The following is a 22173-nucleotide window of genomic DNA, read 5'->3' as shown; positions in this document are numbered from 1 at the left end:
AGTAGTAAGGACAATGTGGGTTTTTCACCCTGAGCCTTAATGGATTTAAGTTCTAACACCAGGGTAATACCAATCATCTCAGAAAAACTATCATGATGAATGTACAATAATGTTCCTTTCGTAGCTTGTCATCACATCACCTCCCTAGACATCAGTTACTTTCAGTTTTCAACTCATGAAGTCTGATATCATCTATAGAAATTGAATTGGATTGCAATTTCAGGCTCCAATACTTCAGGAACTGTTGTTAACATAGCCAAAGAAGTTGTATTTGAAGTGCTTTCAACTAGAAAAAAATGAATAGAGAAATGAGAGAAAAATGGAGAGCTGCTATAAAATTGCTGTGAATCTGTAACAGTTCAACATGACTCACCAGTTTGAAGTCCCTGGTGGAGAGCTTTGTAAACCACTGGTTATATTCCAAAACAGCAATGATAGGAATCAAATCTCTAGGATATAAAACAAATATTGGGAAATCACTTATTACATACTTCATCGAAAGAACAACATTCTGCTCTGTCCTTATACAGAGCAAAACAACATTACTACATGTTGGTAATTTTCCAATAACTGCCAATATATTTGTTTTACTGAACCATCAACTAAACTTCCTTCATATGCACACAGCAGATTACTTCTTGATGAATGTTCTGCTGATGATATCAGTAAATAAAAATAAATGCTCTAATATTTGTTACCCATGATTTCTATTATATAACAGAGAAAAGATTGGCTAAATAATTAGTGTGGCAATAAAAATGGTTTTCTTGTGGTATGAGAGTAGATCACTTTTACATATAAACTGGAGGTCAAATTGTGTATGTTAAGAACCTTTAATCTTTTTATCTTCAATAAATGACTGGAAAGTACTTAATCGACACCATGCATTATATAGTATCTGCATAAAAACATCCTGTTTTTATTGAAGACTATAACAGCATAAAGTATTTATTTAAATTTAAAAATAACAGATTACCTGTGATCAAGATGACTAAAATCCTGCAAATTCAACTCTCTTGTATCCTGTGTTAAATAAATGGTGTCCACATCCTGTTTAATAAAAAAACAGAAAAATAAAAGCTTTACCCTGATGTGTATTGAAGGGCATTTTGTTAAACCATTAACCACAAATAAAGCCAAATTAGATGGAAGACTAACCTGAAGCTGCTTGTTGTTGGACAAAAAGCCTTAAATAAGACATAAGAGCACACAACATGTTTCTGGTTGTCATACACCTGTTTGTATGGGGCCTTTACCCTTACATTTTGAGAGTGTCCCAGCTGCTAGCTTTCACTTACAGAGCTCAAAGAAGCAAATTTTAAAAAAAGTTGCCGACTTTCTTTAAAAGGCCAAAAAGTGAGACCACTTTAGATCATATAAGTCAAAGGTTAATGGCAAAAATTTGAGGACACTGGAGAACTGTAGTAGACTCCACCCTTTGCTTTCTCTAATAGCTAACAGTAGCTAATGATTTAACCAAATTGCATTCATAAATACTGCAGTACCAGTGGTGTCACCAAGGTAGACTTTCTTCAGCTGCCTCGGAACATTCTAATTCACTGGGAGACCCATAAGGAACATATACAATATACAGCTCACGATTTCTGTAGATACGAGTTAAAGAGATCTGACTTGCCCAGGTAAATATAATTAATTCAGTCTTTGTATATTCTCATCTTCATACTCATCTTCTGTATCCTGTTTTTATTGATCTCGCAGAAACCCAGTAACAAAGACACATAGAAAAAAGGCGATTTCATATTTCATTTTTACCTTCTCAGCTTTAGCCTGTATACAGTGGTTTTGTATTTCAGTTACTGCAAGGATACATTACAGTGAATGGAGTGGACAGATTAGTATTTAAGCACAACTAAAAGACCATACTAACCCACTGCACCTCTTCCCTATACGGTAGTCCCAGCCAGTCACAGACACACTTGTACATGTGCGAGAAGCCACCTGAAAGGAAGAATCAAAGGAAATGGGATTTGCAGTCTACAGAACACATTTACACCTAATAAAAATACTGTAATACATACACCACAATGATTTAATGATTTAAAGAGTTTAAGAAATTATTTTATAGATTGGGTAGCTTGAGTATCCACAAACGCATCACTAAACTACATGTCTGATCTAAAATTCAAGAATGCTAAACTCAAGAAAGCTCGAAAAGATAAAGAAAATCATCTACTTTTTCAAACAGTTCTTGAAGATACTTATGATTGCTAATCTGCTATTAATTATAGCTGTTACATGGCTTTTATGAAGGGCAGTATCTTCTGTTTGTGAAAGACAGATGAAGGAGATTATCAAGAAATAAAAAAGGGAATCAATATATTGATATCAGACTCCCACTTACTAAGACTATAAATTAAATAACAGCTTAATCATGCAGTGGCTAGATAAAAAAGTCATTTTAAAAAGTCTGGGCTTCAAAGCAGATATATGCTTGGTATAAAGATTACACTGATCAAAGCAAAAGAATGACACACAGAATCCTTACTATTAAGCTTATATAAGGCAAAATAGTTGAATATTTTGTCATTCCAAAGCCAAGGAGTACAAGCTCTATATATTTATATTAATATTTTAAGGGTGGCCTTAATTTCCCAAATTCCTAGACATTTTCATTTTGTTCAAAATCTATGCAACTACAGTATAATAAAATCACAAAGCACACCTACTTTGATGAAGGCTGGTTTTACATCTACAGTGCCCAAGTTAAATTTAAACTACAGGGCTAAATGTCAGATAAGAAGCTGAAGAGAGATTGGCCCTAGGAGGCAACACTACTGTTATAAATGAGGGTGGTTTGACAGGTTTAGTGGAGTGTGGAAAAATATCCCATAAACGCAGTCGTTCAACCATAGCAAACAATCCTGTAGCAGTTCCTTAAACAGCTGTTGGCATAATGGTACCTCTGATGTTAACTAGTACAGCCTGTAAGAAGTGTCGCAAAAAATAGTAAGAAAACTGAAAAGAATTAGGAGTATCGTGCTCCCCCTGCTACTGATGTATAATTCATAAGGTTCAGCTCTTCAGCCCATTAACTACAGAGGTTGTGTGGCTTTACAAGAAAATAGTATATTATTTTTATTTTCTCTCATATATGTGATTTGAAATAAATGACAAGAAAAAATCAAGTGGTTTATTATATTAAGCTTAAAATATTCCTGACAGCCACACCTTTTATAAAACGCATAAAAGTGTTAATAAGCAAAGAATTCAAAGTATATTTACAGCACGTAAAATGGACCATTATTGTGTGTAAAAGTGGTCAGAATTTGAGAATAAAAAGTCACTCAAAACTCACATATTTGTTTCAATTATAAGTAATAAAATAGCTGCACTACTGCCTTACTGACAGATAAGAAAAAACAAGTGATAAAAAGCTAAATGTGAAGAAAAAATATTCCAAAGAATGTTTTTACAAAGGAGACCCTACAACTAAAATTATTCATAACCTATATTTATTCTGTTATAACAGACGTTAAAAGCTTTCATTTGTTTCATACTCCAGCCATACATACAGAAAAGACCCTTGCTGACCTCTGTATCCACAGGGACCTCAGTCTTAACAATATCTCCACTTAAGCTTTGAATCTATTAAATAAACTATTAAACTGCTTTTCATCATCTGAGAAACACTCCTAGAACAATTTCTTGGTTTATCTGATGTTGATACATTAGCTCATGCCTTTAATTAATTGTGAATGGGCTATCAAAATGCTTTATTTTCATACTAAAATAATGCTGTCACATCTACAACTTGTGCAAAATATAGCTGTTTGAGTTTTAAAGAAAATTTTCAAATTACTTCTGTGCTACATTCACTAAATTGGCTTATGGTATAAAAAATATTTTACTACAATATAAAGTAATATATTGCTGGAAATACTTGATTATCTCACTATACTATCACTAACACTCACTAAGGACAACTGACAGTTGTCTTTTCTGCCTCCCAGGAACAATATACTGTACAAAATAAAAGGATAATCTTTATTTTTTATAAAGTAATAAGACTGTGGAATTCACTGTTTTATCACAGATGCACCCACACCAACTGTTCTTACGGTAAGACTTAAGCCACACTTTTACAAACAGCTTTTTTTTTAATTACCTACCTATTAATGTTTGTAGTGTTTTACAGTATGTTTTATTTTTTTGTGTTACTTTCAATGGTTGGGTAGAGCAGCATGCTGTGAGCCTGTACATTTTCACTTACTATAGATTATTTTATTTTCCTCCCTGTGGGACTCAAATGCGAGTCTGAGACATGGAGACGTACAGTAGTTTCACAAAGTTTGTGATTTTGTGTTTGTGAATTTACACAATTTTACAAAACCATCAATTGATTTATTTTGTTACCAAGATTTAATAGCCGGTCTATGAAATTGGGACTGCAGTTCCCCTTTAACAAACTTGGGGGGAAAAAAAACATTTACACATTCTTGTTATATTACCACAAGGCCCAGGCTCAGTCACACTCTGATTGTCCCACAATGTCTGGAGGTTTGACAGGCGCTCCACTGGTTCCATCAACAGCTTCTTCATTACTTGTCTGTCAAAAGTATGTCAAAGAATAGGTGATTAGAAACAAACATATAAGGGCATGTGCAGAAGCAACAGTGATATAATGAAATCACTGACACACCCTAGAAACAGGCATGATAAAACCTATGGCTGGGACTAAAATGTATATTGAACTATTGATTATACACAAATGTACTGTACAATTACTGTTTAATGCTGTCTGCAATAGTGGCTGCATTTAAAAGTAAATGCATGTAGTATTTTAAAGTGTGTTGCCTTGCACATCACATTACAGATCTGTTCTTTTTAGCTAGAATTCAGTCTGTTGTATTATCTCTTTTAACAATCAACATTCTGACAGGATAGTATCTTTTGTGACCCCTAGCCCCAGTACACATAATAGCCTACTCAGCTCTAAGCTACAGCAAATGTACTAGAAAGTTATCTTTGGATAGTTTCTTGGAATATGGAATATTGTAAAAGACAAAAATAGTTTTTGTAGATATAGGTTTGAAAGGTCAGGGTAACATGCTACCTTATCAAACACTTCATTACAAGAGCATTCATATTTTTGGCTGGCTTCTCTGGATATAAAGCTTGGTAGGTCAGAGCTGGTCCGATAATTTGGTGTTTATGAAAGATGATCACAAGATGCCAAATCGAAGGCAGAGGAACAAGATGGACCAGGAATGAGTACTAGACGTTGATACATGTAGATCGAAGAGTATTGTGTTGGCATTTATTTGTTACAAGATAATACATGCTGCTGACAATCAGTGTTCCAGTGTTTTCTTATACTCAAAATGCCACTGTCATTACTTTATTCTTCTTCTTATTATTATTATTATTATGCTACATGGCACAGACAGTACATCTTTAGCAAGCGCTTGGATGCTGACATAAACAGATTACTCCAATTCAGTGACAGATTAATGCAGGCACTATTCAGGTGTTTACCAACATTTTGGTTGCATACTGTATGGTTGCCTTAGAGGGAATAATTGAAAAGGTTATTTTTCTCTTCGTTTAATCATTTAAGATTATTTGCTCAGGCTTGCTACAAATACTTTGAGCTCTTGACTTGGGCTCTAGTCCATTCCAGTCTGCTAAAACAGCCAAAGAAAGAAATATTCCTCTCATCGTTTACATGCAGGTATTTTGTTTCTGCTGAAGTTTCACTTCTTGAGAAATGAAGTGACAAGATTGCATACAGGTGAAGAGACATTCTGAGACCACCTACAGAGGAGACAGACCAGGGCATATCCTTCGGAGGCAGGTCCCTATGTGTGCCACCACTTCGTTCACATCTTCAGAGGAAGCAAGCTTCATAGAAATAACACCCCTTTCACACTCCACAACCAGCTGGAAAGAGCAAACAGAAATTAAATAAGATGAACCTCCTTAAACTGAATTATCTAAAGCAAATATTAAACAATCTCTGCTGTTAATATTTCACAGAATAGGTATGAAACATGATGATATAATTAAAGAACTACCAATTACAACCATTGCTTTCATTTTAACAATTAATTGATTTAATGAAACTAATAATACACTTTTCGAGTTGTTAGAACTATATATATTTTAAAAACTGTTGTTTTTTCTGAGTAAAGCTAAGACATAAAATCTCAGTTGTTCAAAATGTAAAATCTGATCATGTGATTAACATATGATTAATAAATCAAGGCTCAAAGTCAAAATCTTATTTATTCCAGTGTCTTTAACTAAACATGGGTGGTAATAATCCTAACCTAGGACTTTTGTTCTTCTAATCTAAGACCTTCCCAACTTTCCACACCAGATGGCTGGCATTTTGGCTCAGAGAGCTTGTTCATCTCTTGTCCAGGATGCATAAGTCAGGCAGTGAGAGGTGCCCGAGAGATGGTGGATTGATTCTGGGATTTGACTGCACATGCTACGTTTGCAATACCCATCTGAATACAAACTTAAAACTATGAGCTATAAACCTTGAAACTGGTCAAAGGTGTAGTAGTTGTCTTTCTATAATAACAAGACTTATTTTAGAACAAATCAAATTCATAAATATAAAATCCTGATCTTTACTGAAAATAAATATGACTTCCTACTTATTCAAGTTATTGAGTCATTGTTGAATTGCCAGTTACTAATTTTATCTCCTGTTATTGCAAGATTGATTTTGTTAAAAGGGGGCTCTTGAGACTGTTTTGAAGATGCTGACAGTACAGGCCTGACAAAATCTGAAGTCTTTGAAGCATCATTAATTGGTTTAAGAGATTTCATGTGGGCACAACAGGAGATTTTAAGTGATGCTGGCTAATGTATTTCTGTCACTCAGCAAAGAAATAGTCACTTAAATGATCTGTAAAGCCATAATCTGCATTAAGTGAATGCAGTTCAATTACTTAACAATCATCAGTTTTTGTTTCTTAAAAGACCCAAAAAGGGTAATCAATTGCATCCAAATAGCACAGGTTAGGGGTTGTTTGTCAAATGTGACAGCACTCAATGAAATAGAGGTTTATTTAATTAAACTAATAGATATCACAGACTATTGCAGAACTCCTTTTATATAAAAGTAATCTCTGTAGAACCTGTTTTCATCACCCAGTAGCAGTTAATATAAAAACTCAATAAACTACAATAGATACTTCACCTATCACTGGATTATTGTTATTATTATTGCATTATTATTAGTTACAATTTTAATTTTTTATTTTATTTGTCTAAGAAAAAACTAAGAAACAAGAAATGAAAAGTCATGCATGTTTTTACCAGTATGTGCTTCAATATAATACTACACTTAACACAGTACATTAAATCTGAATTCAAAATTAAATATGAATTGTGTACTGTATATGAACCTAAGGTTCTTCATAATTCACGATGAGGCTAGGAAAGAAAATCAGACTTTTTACTTAAGCCTAGTGTCAAAAATTCTTTGGAACAGAATTGTTGAATATTATGGAGGTATGCCTACCCTATCGTATCATTTCTTAATACAACCCCTATACCCTCACAGAAAGGAAGAGTTAATGCTGACAGACCTCTCTCCTATGTCACCCAGTCATTGAGCTATTCGGCTTAACATGCAACGCATAAAGCTTACCACTACATTATAAAGAATTACTTGAATGAAGAAGTGCTTGGAAAGTAACAGGGCCCCCTGTGACTGCTTTCACTGGTAGCCAGCAGAACCCATGTCTACTAATCCCAACCCTAACCCCAGCTAGTTGTGAGCTTTCATTTGGGAAATCCAAGTCACAGCTGATGTGAAACCAGCAATGTCAGATCACAAAGCTCCACTGTGCATAGAGCAAAACCCTCAGCTGGACAAGCCACTACAAATACCCAAATACATGATCTGAACAAGTAACAAAGACAACTCTGAGCACGCAAACTGCTCAACCAGAGCAAGCACCACAAGGGGGAGCTTGAACAGCCCCTTGACACAGGAGTTTTGACAGCTATTTGAGAGGTCACAGAAGAATACTCTTTAAGCAACCCAGAAACATTTTAGACTATTTTTGCATAATTAATATAAGTGTATATTTAAGCTACAGAAGACCTTTTTTAATAGACTCATTGTACTGGACTAATGGTTTCCTGAATATATGTCAAGTGTTTAACAGCAAGAAAGGCCTAATGGCATTGCATAAATTACAATAAAAAACTGCTAGACCTCTGTCTGTCCAATTTGTATTATTTTATTCTGAGAATAGTTTAACCTGCCTTAGTGAATTAATCACAGATACACTTCTAAGGTATATGTACAGTTTCAATGCCTAAGGACCAAGCATATTATTAATTTTGAGTTATAAAAACGTTACTTATGACAATATCAAGATATCAAAAGATTATCAAAAAAAGACAAAGACAAAAAAAGCTTAAAAAGAAGACCTAAATGCAAGTAGTTAAAGCAGTAATGACTGATATGTTCCTTACCTGACCAGGCTTGGTACAGTGGATTCCTTGAATTTCCAAATAATTGAAAGTCTGTTCAAGCTGAAATAAAATTAATTACATAAATAAATAATAATTTCCTCTTTTTACAAAAATGTTAAGGTGGTGACCTGGCAGAATTGGAAGAGCATATAATAGATAACTAATAACAGTGATTTATGGAGATGGTTAAAGCACTTAACAGGAAAAATACTATCCAACAATCTTAAAGCATTTTCCACCTTTTCCACATTCAACTCAACTGTACAAATACATGGGAGGTTTAAAAAATAAAGCATGTAACAGTACATCCTTCACAAAAACATCAGTTAAAGAGGAGACATACAGAATGGTCACTGAACAATATGAATATTAAGTCTTTGCCTGAAAGGGAATCAGACAGCCATATGTATGTTTAGAATACAGTACAGCAGTAGAGAGGTTTTTAAACCTTCCATTCTAATAGGTGCTACCAGAAATAAACATTTCCTGTAAGGATTAAACCTACTTCATGCTAAGAAATGTGACCTTTCGCCTCTTTGAGGAATGAGAGAGAAGAAGCCAAACTAATTCAGGAAAGACACTGCTTCCTGAACTAAAATACTTCACTCTGCAGTAGTTTTCCTCTATAGTCTGTTATCTCTGTATCTGCTTCCCTCAGGGCACTTCCAACCAGAGAGCGGGATGATTCATTCCAATGCTGCTTAGAATACTCTCATGTTTTTTTGTCCAGTAATATTTTAATATTACAGCAGCTCTTCTAACAATTTATTATAGTCCCCCTCCCACCTAACTTAATATTTACATTATATCTAGAACTGCAAACACGACCTGACTAAGATCTTTTGCACTCCAACTAGAAAATGATGGTATTTCACCTAAACTTTTACTATTCTTTCCTATTTAATTTTTGTTTCCTGAAACAAGAACTTGTAAATTTGTAAAACATAAGGCACTTTTAAAGGAAAATATATATTTTATAAATGAAAATCACTGCCAAACAGTAACTGTACTGCGTACTTTGCCATTTGAGGATTTTAAGAGTGGGACTGGTCACATCTGCAATCAGGAGAATCTCTGCCATTTACAGACAAGGAACAGGCATGAAACACTGAACAGACCTCACCTTTTCATCTAGTGTACTACATGTATCTGTATTATTGAATAATAAATAAAAGCTTACTTTGATACCTAATTCATGTCTACCACAAAACATGTTATAGACTGCCTAGAAAAAAATGAAACTGACCTTTTCTAACTTCTAAAAAAAATGCCTTTACAATCTCTTCGCTACTTATGCTAATACTAAATCACACAGAGGTTGCATGAACTTGTTTAAGGAAAGGCAGCATGCCAAGTAAATTCTTAATAGTCGCAAACAAGCACAGTCATGCATGCAGACAAATAATGAACAACCATATTTTCATATCCAAAATGTTAATGTACAGGTATTTGTAACACCTATTTTTCCTATATCTTCCTGCGGTAGTACAGTACATTTGACCTAGTTATAGTTTCTTTAATTAATTATATTTTATGTATATTGATATAAACATCATTCATCCATACATTGTCTAACCACTTTATCCAATCGTGGGAGAGCAGGAGCCTATCCTGGCAAGCAATGGCAATGGGCACAAGGCAGGGCACACCCTGGACAGCATGCCAGTCCATCGCAGAACACAAACACAAACACCCACACTCGGGACAATGTTCCCTGAAGCCAATTAACCTACAGTACCAGCACGTCTTTGGACTGTGGGCAGAAACCAGAGCATCCGGCGGAAAAGCATGCGAACACAGGGGAACATACAAACTACATGCAGATAGCACCCCAGGTCCAGAACTGAACCCAGGCACCCAGAGGTGGGAGACACCAGACCTAAAGATGTACCACTGTGAAGGTACGCTAGGTGTGAAGTGGCTGTCTCGGTAGTCGTGAAACAGGAGTGTCCAAGGCTCAGGACGCACCTCTCATGGAACTTTTTCACACTTTTGCATGCGCTGCCCCCCAAAAGTGGTGATGAATACGGAACCCTTGTTGAGGTAACCAAGGTATGTGACGTACAGTACCTACACTGAGAACACCAAGCCCTCGCGTGCCGATATTCCGATATTCGGGTCCAGAGTCCCTAACTCACTGATGCCTCTATACCACATGATAGGATAGATGAGGTCCACCAGGGTTCCTTTATTGTTTCTAAACACGTGTTTTGCCCACTGTCTCCTCCTAGACTGTAGTTCTCATGTCTCCGCCCCTTATCAGGGTACCAGCTGCAGACACTAGTCTGCTTTCTCCGTCATAAATGCAGACCCCTTTGCTTTCGCCAATACCAGCATCTCCTGGCACCTGCTGCTATGTCTGGTTCAGCCCGGTGCTCTTCTACCTTCTCATTTTGCTACCAAACCTCGGCATGTGTGGACAGAGCAGCCCTGATCTTCTGTCCGCTCTGGTCTACAGCTATCGCAGGACTGACGTCCTGACTTGGTCTCTCTGATGGAATTAGTCAGCTTGCTTTTACAGTACTCCTACAGCTGAGCCTCATAACCTCAGACTGCACTCAGCTGTGGTTGTATGAACAATGTTTCGATCTCCCAGTGAGGCTCCGTCCCTTAAAGTCCTTTAAAGGAGCCACACCCTGGACGTCTTTACAATATATATAACTTATAGATAACTATATATATATATCTTTCATAGGAAAGAATTCCTTCAGTGTATAACACATTTACTGACAGCCTTGGATAATGGAGACACCAGTAACTAATCAGGCCAAATTAACACCATTATGGCTAGATGAAATACAGATATGATAAGAGACATTTATTCATATCACCAATGTAAAAAAGACATAACAGACAGATTTCTAGGCTGAAAAATGTGTCTTGCTTAGAAGAAATCTAAAGATCTTATGATGCAGTCTTAACTTGCTTTGCACAGAACAGTAATATCTGTCATGAATAATTAAGGTCCTGAAAACTATTTTAGGATATTTTTTTAAGATCCATAACCAAGTCTGTTTTCATGTTTTATATTCCTGTTTCACTAGAGTATGAATAAATATCAAGAGAACTCTGTCATTAGATTTTTACAGTGCCCTCCATAACCTTTGGGATAGTGAAGTCAAAATTGAAATTATAGGTATATACTCTAGCAATTCAGTTTTGAAATGAACAGATGAATATGAGGTAAAAGTACAGAATATCACCTTTTATGCCAATTTATTTCTGTGCTTGTATGTTGTACCATTTTAGAATAATAGCACTTTTTGTGTTCAACAGCCCAATTTCTGGAAGGAAGAGAATAACAGACATCTTTTCAAAATATCTCCAAAAATCACTTTACCTTTACCTTCTGTAAGAATAGGACATTACAAAGGGAATGAAAAAGCTAAGAAAACATATGCTATTACCTTAGTTGGGATGCGTGCAGTCAATAGGTATGCTCGGTGAGATGCAAGTGCCTGCAGGAGACAAAAAAAGCTTTTCAAATACAAATGAAGACACTCCCAACAAAATATACATATTTGTGAGGATCCTAAAGTGGGCTTTGATGGCAAACCTTACCATGTTTCCTTGTGATTCAATATAATTCTGGATAATACAAGTCATTTTTAACATTCAGTCTGTCACTTACTCTAAGATTTGACAAAATGGTTTGCATATATTTGAGATTCATAACCCTTTGTAAAAAAACAGCTTCACAGCTTCAATCTACACAAAGAGCAATTCTGCATTATTTTTGACACAAGTGGACAGAATACAATGTACCTGTTAATTTGTCAACACTTCTAGGACAAACAAATGTATTCAAAATGTGTAGCTTTTCTTTCTCACAGACTGTGCAAAAAGCATTATTAACCTACAAAAGAATCTATCACACACACAAATAGCATTCGGGTTTCAAAGAGTAACACTATTCCTGCAGAGGACACTTACAGTTCAGGCTTTTAACAGAGCTGCTCATTTCAAGGGCATTACTGGAGTGTGGGCTTTAAGGTTTAAATCACTCTTGTCGTGCTTTGCTACCAGTTATCACATTGTGGGTGCAATTATGTCTGCCTGTACTTAGCAATTAGCTCTTTAACAAAACTGCTGTCTCAAAATAAATCTGAAGAGACAGAAAAAGTATATTTACAAAATAACCAAACATCTCTGAAGGTTGTTTATGCTTTACAAAATGAACGGACAATTACTACAGTTTTCAATACCAATCACCAATTATGAATGGTTTTCACTCCCTGGAAAAAACAGATAGTGGCATGTAAACTATAGGCAAGGTCAAGTAGAAGGGAAAGTGCTTAAGAAAATGTAAAATATTAAGTCTGTAATGAAAGTGAAAGCTACAATCTGAAAAACAGAGCCAACATGATAGAGAACTGAATACCACAAAAAAAATATATATTTTGGGCAGGGTTCTACTTTTCAGTGTGCACAAGTGGCAAATTCAGGCTTTGTCTACAGAAGCTCAGAGAGAACAAATAACACTCAACTGGCTGGCTGGTCTAATCTAATTCTTATCTCTCTTGTTTTTTATATATATTTTTAAATCACAAGGCAAGGTTAAAAAATGAACAGGTACAGAATTTCACACACACAGACTTGTGCAAGATGAGATATGATCTTCTTAAACACAAAAATAAGTATACAAAGCCTAAGAGCTTCATATCATCCCAGTACAGATCTGAAATTGGAGAATTATGTGACAAGGCTGCTGAATCAGGAGCAAACAAGGTTTGTCTCCTCTTGTAACTCACAGTGAACTGAATTATAAACCAATACTTTCTGTCAGTACTTGTTGCAAATCAATAAGTAAACTGGCCATAAAATAGTCTTAATTGTTATGCTAATATTTGATACTGTATCCTGCAAACATAAAAATCAGAAGAATTTCTCCTTTATGGTCAACACTACTGTATAATACTATACTATTCATATAAATAGGTGCTAGTGAATTTGATAAGGTTGGAAAAGTGTGGTCAGTCTCAAATTGATTGTTCTTTAACTTCTCAAGAAGAAAAAGAATGCATGTAACGTTTCGGACTTTCTGAGATATGACACTATTCTAAATGTAAGGTATTCATTTATATTAAGTAATGATTACTTTTACAGAACTGTCATATTGTTGTTAATAAATGGTATTGTTAATTTATAATAAGGCGTACATGTAGGGTCATTGCTGCATCTAGAATTATTTGTGGCAGAATCATTTTCCTGGCAATAAAGTATTCCAAAAAGTTCTACTGAAAGTGTACGCTATATTTACACTACAAATAAATTTAAATACATATAGGGAGAGTCGCAGGAGCTTTTGTTTGTATTAACAGCAGTTCCACAGAAGAAATCAGGTCAGAACATTAGAACATAAGAATGTTCGCAGTCCCAAGGAAGTCATTTGGCCAATCTACAGTAGCTCATTAGCTTTTAAGTAGCAGAGTAATCCAAGACTCATCCGTCCATATCTCGAGAGAAGCAATGGTCTGGGCTTGGATGACATGACACTGTGTCTAAAGAAATGTTACCTGCTCTCAGTTTAAACGCACCTTCCCTTCACTTCCATTAGTGTCTTCTGGTTTATGCAACGCTTCTCCCATTTAACAATAGCTGGCAAATGACAGCTATAATAAACTGAGCATGAAAAGAAACATATCGCCTTTTCTATTTCCAGATTAACCGATCATTCATGATTGATGGCGATATACTCCAGTGACTGACTGCTGCATAAGCAGTAAATCACCTCATTAGTGAGAGTGTCGATTGGCCCAGCCAGTTTAATCTGTTGAATGGCAAGCCTGTTTTAAATTAAGACAGAAAAGCACTGAAAGTGCAGGTAGCCAGGCATTAGTTGTGACATCCGTGACTTTAACAGGAGACACACTGTTGGTCATGTCTACTGATGATAAATATAAATCAGCATAATTGATCAACTTTGTGAATTTGTTGTAGTTTTAAGATTTACACTACTTTTGATGTGGAGTATACTTTGTCGTTTACACACACATTTAATATATTTATCAAATTTTTAAAACAAAACCAGGACACAATGTAAAAGAAATATTCTGTTTTCACTATTCCTTTAATAGTGGCTTTAACTATGAGTCATATGACTTAACTAGGTTTTTAATCGCTATGCCAAACTTAAATTGAGGTCATTCACTCACATCAGAGCTGTCCTGTTTAAAATACACTGAGGGGATTCTCTGAACAAGACAAGAGTGATATGAGTCCCCAAAGACCAGAAATACTTTTTTTAAAACTAGTAAAAGTGAACTAAATAAAGCTATATGAAAATGCATACAGTACAGCACACTCTATATTAATAGGCGCAGGAAAAATACAGCAAGTCTATATCCAAATTTAAATATGTATATTATCCTTATGTGTTTTTATGCAAACTATCCACTCTGTATTTATTATACAGACCATATTTTTATTTTAGTATAAGTGATTTTTCAGAAATGTGGAATTCCAGAGGATGAAAAAATATCCAGATTTTCCACTTTGACATCTTGAATGATATAATTAAATAGAATAATAAAAATAATCTCTTATCAGCACATAGATGTGAGACTTATTAAAAACAGAATATCAAAAAACATTCCTCTTGCTGGTTCAACTCAGTTCAGCCCTGAGCTGCAGTTTCTTTGGGTACGGTAGTAAGTCACACGCACAGCAACTTGTGGCAACAACTCAAGCTTGTTTCTTTCCAAAGAAGTGCAGCCTGCTGGGCACTGAGGAGCTTATTAGTAATCAAAGTCTTACTTTATGAATACCAAACCTTTGAGGAAAGGAAATTATCTGGCTGTACAGTATCTTCAAACCCTTCAACGTTTTAGAGCTCATGCAGTACAGTGCGAGTGTAGAATTATTTTCTTAGCACATTCACATTTCCTGTGCTTAGAAATTCACATTTCTTAGCAGTTTCCTATTATAAGTTCACCACATGAACATTAATGAAGATCAACTATTAATTAGACTGCACCATAATCTGGACCATACACTTTACACTGTGCAACAATACTGAATGCACTGAACTAGTATAACAAACAAATTAATTTCACCCTCAGTCGGCAGCACTGTTGTGTTCACTGGATAAGAAACCAACAATCACAACACATTGGCATTGATGGATGAACAAAACAGTACATGAACAATTTTTACTGAAAACTGATAAGCAAAAGCTGCTCTAAAGTACAATAGAAATAGAGTATATTAATTAATCTTATGAACTATAAAAGCTCTTACAAATGAACATAGGAACCTAATAAGCGAAGGAGATGCAATTATCCCTTTGATAACATTTTATCAAAACCATATGAACACATTAACTGCACTGTCATACAGTCTAACACACCATCTACTAGCTCTACTATCTGCTGTTACCATAGTTACAGGATCCCCCCCCCCCCCCCCCAGTGTTAAAAGTTGAATTTTCAACTGAATTTGATTTTAAAAAAACAAGCAAGATTTTCATCAATGGCTTTGTAAGTCCAAGAGGGTTTCTCCGACTTCCTGATGCTAAAGCAGCTGTCGGGCAGCCTTCCCAAACTGTCATGGCATACTTAATTCTTTTAAAGTTCCTGGCTATATTCACCTATTTTCAGGACGTTTACTCATCTGTGTAACTTTTTAAAGATGAATCCTACATGGAAAAGGTGAGAACACTGAAAACCTACAACATGCATGGGTATTATTTGACCAAATCAGACAAAAACAAAATAATTGCACATTCAGTGTAAGAGTGGAGCTAATGGAACATAAATTTACTATGGGCTGCGAGTAGGAGTAAGTGAAATTCTGCTCCACTCACATTAATTCAATTAAAAAAAACTGACAGTTATTTCCATCTTAAAATATTTTTTTAATGAAAGATCTTTGTCATGGAGAAACACTGGGTTTAAGCAAACAATGTGGAGGACACTGAAGAATGCTATAAAGGATAAAAAAAGAACATCTCCCCATTAGCTCATGTTTTCTCAAACCAATGACATGGAAAAAGAAAAACAGTGTTAGAGGTACTCGAAGAAAGTGCTCCTATAGCTTCCTTCCAGTACTGTGTACCAGGGGCCTATTAAAATATTAGCAGCAAAAACACCACTATGTCTCAACTGCATTCATTAGCAGACAAGTTACTCAATATGGATCCCCTCTGCACTTCTAAAGAGCCAAGCAGACCATTATCTTATCATGTCAAGTCATGGATTATCATGAATAATCAGGAGCAAACATCTATTGAAATTCCCAGCTGTGCACTCAGTGGGTTATTCCCTAATCAAGATTCCAGGGGAACCTTAAAATGTTCTAGGTGTTGTTACACATTTTTGCTTAATTAATACTCCAAATGCTGTATTATTTTAAACAGAAAGTACTCTTATGAAGAGCCAATGATCAACTTGCTATACAGTTTACAGTTTAGGGTAAAAGGGAGGCTAGCATAACTACAGTAGCATGTCCCCAAAAATGTATATACTGTACATGGTTTCCTTTACTTTTAAGTGACAAAACCACACTATGTTGCAAGTGAAATATTTATAAAATGACACCTTATTAAAGTGAAAATGATTACCTGTTAAATAATGCATGGTTTGTAGCATTTAAATTGAAAAAAATATAAAACATACAAAGCAATGCAAACAATTTGAACCTCTAGATGTAGCCCTGCAAGGTTAAGGATGCTCAGTCAGCACTGTGTAACAGAGGCTGTCATTAAGAAAAGGTGCTCACAGAAACATGCGAAGAGTTAAGACAAAGAAAAATTAAACAGAGAAAATTTCTAAAGTTAGAAAAACAAAATGTGGAGCAATGCCTTTTTCCAATTTCTAGAAGAAAAATGTTATTTTTGTCAAAAGGTTTATGCAGTACAGATCAGAGCCTTCTAAAATGGACATTTGGTGAACATCACAGCATACAGTATGTACCTCAAAACAAGATGTAAAGAAAACAATGTTTACTGTCTTACTAGTTAATTGTCTTGCCCATTCTTAAGCTTAAGTGTATGTTCTGTATCAAACAAAATAAAAGCAGATGGCATGATACAGAATGTTGTAAAGTGCCCATCTGAAGTACAGTTTAGGGGGATCCAGAGCAAATACTAATATCAGGTTTGTCTTTTCTTATACATCTAACTATATTCTAGCACATATAAGCTAGTATGAATGGAGGAGTTGCTTAGGGCTTTCCTGATCTCCCAGAATTGGCTTGTTGTGAGCTCCCTGCCATTTTCGTAGTTAAACTACTCCAGGCATTGTAATGCAAAACAATGAAGTAACGAAGGGAGACAAGGTAATTATAGCTTTCTCATTAAGAATAAGATCCCCTCCAAAACTGTTTTTGCAGCATTGAAATATTTTAATTACAAGGCAGAACAAGAACCAGAGACACTGTTTGACATCTATCCCTTCTTCTTGTAGTACTCACCTTTCCTTCATTGATCAGAGACCACTTGGACAGACTGTTAGTACAGTATATCTCCAGGTTGTCTGGTTACACATTACTGACGTCCAGAACTATTCCAGTATAAAGACCATCTATTCAAATGCTAAATTTATTCCCGGTCAGGTTTTAGAGAGTGTGGGTCATTTCCTAGCATAGTCAGGCAAGCCCTAGGCAGAAGTGACATAAGAGGTTAAAGGCAGATCAATAGTTACTGAAGTGTACCAGGGAGATATTTCAAAGAGTGATCGTTGTTTGCAAAGCCCCCAGGAGTAGCAACACAGTGGGTGCTTTTAAAATCTTGACTGCCCCTGGCACATCTCAGAACACTGTTCTACATTTAAGAAAATAAAAAAACTGGCAAGATTACACTCTCAGCCAGACATGCAGTCTTAGAAGTACTGTTATGAAGTTCCCACTGACAACATGCCAACTTTTCAAAATGTCAGAGGGTACTGGTGTCAATCCCATCTCACTCTCTCCCACAAAACATAATCCTATTACTATGAGTGCTTAAAGATGATTGCTTTAAAAAGGCATATATAAAAAAGTTTATTAGAATCTTTGATAATTTTAGTTCTTTATTAGGTTCTACAACTCAATTTGTGAAAGAATTTTTAAAATCCATCTAGCTTAGAAATTCAATTACTAAGCTTTGCTCCAACCTTGTTTATATTTAATCCTTAATTTTACACATAGGTCACTGAAGAAGAAATTCTGATTTACAATGTTAATTCATAACCTAGAGTGTACCAATTTATACAGCAGGCAATTACTGGAAAAGGCCACATGACATACTTGGCTCAAAAGTACAAAAACTGCATATAAACCAGGACTTGACCTCACAATCTTCCAGTCTAGAATCCCAATCACTACTCCATATCAATTTGGTCATTTTAGGAGGTTTGCTGACAGAATTGTTTTACTACAACCTTTTCATGTACTTTACTTATTTGTGAGAACTGAAAGTGATCAAAAGCTAGCCAAGCAATTTCCAGTTAAGCTAATCTTTTCTAAACAGATAACCGCAAGGAATTCATGTCTGCAAAAAAACATTCTCATGATTAAAATATGAAATACCTGCACTAGTTCAGACCTATTGTGGTTTCTTACAAACTACTATTGTAGTTTACTACTTGTCGCAGTATGATTAGTGCCTCCTTTGGAAAAAAAACATTCTTCCAAGAAAGTTAATCTATCCATGCTTGTGTAAAAAATTGAAAAATGTTTAATGTCATAAAAGAGATGCAAAACTGCCTCAACTACAGTTGGTCTGCTGATAGGTCTGATACATGGCAAAAACACAATGGAAAGACTACCCATACTGTATACCACATATTGCCTGGAAACTAGAATCATGAAGAGGTTTCCAAGCCACAGTCAGGTTTATGGGTCTCTAAATTACCTGCCCACCTCACTTCAATCATAAGCAATTCTGAAATATCAATGAATGCACAGGCAATGGGCTTAGTGTAATATTACTTGTGGGTACAATACTGAATTACTTTTAACTAAATATTATTCATATTAATTTACTGATTATACAAGTTAGTTGATCTTAAGTTTACTAACATTTTAATTGTCTGTCATTGGTGTTCATTTAAAAATCACAAACTTCAAGCAGACTGCTCTTCATGACAAAAGAGTTGACAAGCATGAAAGCACGGACCTAAAAATACCCAGTCAGTTGCAAGCATGTGAAATTACATGACTGCCCAGCCCAGTAGTACTTTAATACATTTGTCACTTTCCCTTACTGTGTGGTTAGCAATTCATTCAGAAGGGCACTTTAAAGGGTGCAAATATTTTGATGTTTTAAACAATGAGCTACACTCTTATGAAATATGATAAAACATCTCATTGTCTTAAGAGAAAGAGAACAAAATGTTTACATATAGGCTACATTTACCCCATTAAAAATACTTTGTAGTTTCTGAAGTCATGAAAAAAGACTAGTTTGTTATGGAAGTAAGGCAGATTATCTCGATTGCAGCTTTTATTTAGGAAAGGAAGTAAACTCTTCTCAGGTCTACAGACAGTCGACAGGATCTCTGCCCAAATCTCAACAGCTGCTGAAATTTTGCTATTCAATTCTCTATTCATAATTTAAGTAAAGGTTTTATTTTAATCTTTTGAATTGCTATTACTATTTTTTTTCTTTTCAACCTCTACATCAAGAACTGTTTTTCATTTAAATTACTGTTGAAATTGCTGAACAGGCAAAAGCTCTTCTGGATTCATAAAAATCTGGACACAGATGTGTGCTTGCAGACAAATTTGTTCTCCCAACAAACAGACCTGAATCTGCATGCATCATATTCAATTGTATTGATTAAAAATTAGTACTTTCCGATTTCACTTTAACAGATCTATATTTCAATTACTTGGGACTGCACCTTGAGATATGCTTATGAAAACCCTTAGTCAGTTCTGAACTTTTATACCTTTTAACTCCTCTGATATTTGTCTTCAACTTTATTTTAATGAAGTCCTAATTTCCTTGTGCAAAGGTATAATTCAGTATATATTACTGAAGACGGCATTTCATGAAGCATATTTCAAGAAACTTTTAAACAACAGCTGTGGCGGCTATTTGCATGATGTTATCAAAAAAATTAAAAGTTGCTGTGAACTAAATCATTTCTATTATGTTGCTTTAACTTTGCAAACATCACTGGCGACACAGCAACCATCCAATCATGAGCTGAACTTCTGTCCTGTGACCACCATGTGTATGGTCACACAAAAAGATGGCTACCAAAATAAGATCAAATCGAGGAATAAGTAAAAATGGACACAGTGATTGAATGCTTTACAGGTAAGCATGAGATGATGTATTTTATAGTAGGTCAGCTTCAGAAGTCTTCATTAGGTAAAGAAGTATAAGCTCCCTAGATTGATGGATCCCTTATTTTATTCTGAAACTGTTACCCTTGGAAATTACCTGGTATTGCACAAGCGATGAAGCAACTTTGTTGCCTACAACTAGCCCGTGTTACACTAACTAATGTAATGCGCACCAGTTCACCTTTTTCTGTATGAGGAATCGCAAAAATGTGAACATGTCAGCTTTTGGTTTGTTTTCTTCCCTTGCGATATAAAAACTCACTATCACAGATCATGCAAGCTAATACTGTATTACATTTTAAAAATTGCCACAGGATCCTGGAGAAAATGGGTTGTTTCAGCCATGAAAGAAATGTTCACAAAATAGGTATTTCCTCCGCAAGTGGTAGCCTAACCACAATGCTTCTATCTGTATGCAAGGCATGCATGCTAACTGAATGCTGAAAGGGAAACTCACCAGCAGCATAAAAAAAATAAACACTGGCTCTTCAATGCAACAGTGTCTCATTTTCAATTCTTTCTTTTATCCACAATAATTACAGCCCGTTGTTTAGTGGACATTTCTAAGCACTTCTCCTGAGACACCATCTCAATTAGAAATTCATATTTCAGCAATATTACTCACTCTTGAGATGAACATTAGTTCGGTTTCATCTAGACAGAAACAATTTCCACCTCAATAAAACACTGCAAGTTCAATCAAAACATACTTCATAGGCCAATTACACTGCGATTATCAACAGGCAAGCCCCTCATCTTTTCGAAATTACAGATTTGTTTTCTTTCCAATAACAACTTACCAGTGAAAAGGGTCTTCTTGTGAAACAAACGATACAGTGAAACTAAATTCAAAGCAGATTCAAAATAGTGCCACTATGCCACTAAGCTCGAAAAGAGTAGAGGATATTTCAATCCACCAGACATTTCTGTTTCTACAATTGGTACTGCCATCAGTTCATACAGCAGCAAAAAATGAGGTCTTAAATACAACACTTAGGCAATGGAAGAGACATGAAAACAAGTGAAGTGTGTCCAAATGTGACAAGATGTCGATCGTGTCTTGAGCTTTTCTATCTCTAAGTCACTTTCACTCTTACCCAATGTAGAGTGCCTTCCCCCTGACTGTAGCAGTAATTACATTGCTGCTGGTCTTTGAGATGGTTTCCATTTTCTTTTTTCCACACACAGCACTGTCTTAAGTTTTACAACAGCAATGCCTGACATGCTGGATCAAGCTAGCTCCTCAAGATCAGCAGCTATTGCATGCTGCTACAGGAAGGATGCCATCATACTGTACTACACAGCACAATTCCCTTTCATAGTTAAAATACTTTGTCACTTTCAGTAGTTGTTTGAAATGTAATGGATATCCAAGGTATTTTTTACTGCACTTTTAAAGTAAACTCTGTTCAAGATTAATACTTTATATTATTGAAG

General features: G+C 35.4%; 1 protein-coding gene across 8 annotated transcripts in view; it reads right to left on the bottom strand.

Moving 5' to 3' along the window:
- The window catches only part of carmil1 (capping protein regulator and myosin 1 linker 1), a 109108-nt gene that overhangs the window by 67311 nt on the left and 19624 nt on the right, over positions 1-22173 (bottom strand). For 7 of the 8 annotated variants that reach the window (XM_088600996.1, XM_088601002.1, XM_088600997.1 and 4 more), the window contains exons 3-9: positions 11871-11921; positions 8464-8523; positions 5780-5901; positions 4470-4567; positions 1889-1959; positions 977-1050; positions 374-449 (exon numbers count right to left, since the gene is read on the bottom strand). In XM_088600996.1, the coding sequence (XP_088457122.1) occupies positions 374-449; positions 977-1050; positions 1889-1959; positions 4470-4567; positions 5780-5901; positions 8464-8523; positions 11871-11921 (552 nt within the window). Of the gene's footprint in view, positions 1-373; positions 450-976; positions 1051-1888; positions 1960-4469; positions 4568-5779; positions 5902-8463; positions 8524-8968; positions 9038-11870; positions 11922-22173 lie in introns of those variants that run through there. The other variant, XM_088601003.1, reaches the window with a different exon arrangement.

The sequence above is a fragment of the Lepisosteus platostomus genome, chromosome 12 (assembly GCF_059453375.1).
Source record: "Lepisosteus platostomus isolate fLepPlt1 chromosome 12, fLepPlt1.hap1, whole genome shotgun sequence".
NCBI lineage: Eukaryota > Metazoa > Chordata > Actinopteri > Semionotiformes > Lepisosteidae > Lepisosteus > Lepisosteus platostomus.
This window is presented reverse-complemented; position numbering and strand designations above follow the sequence as displayed.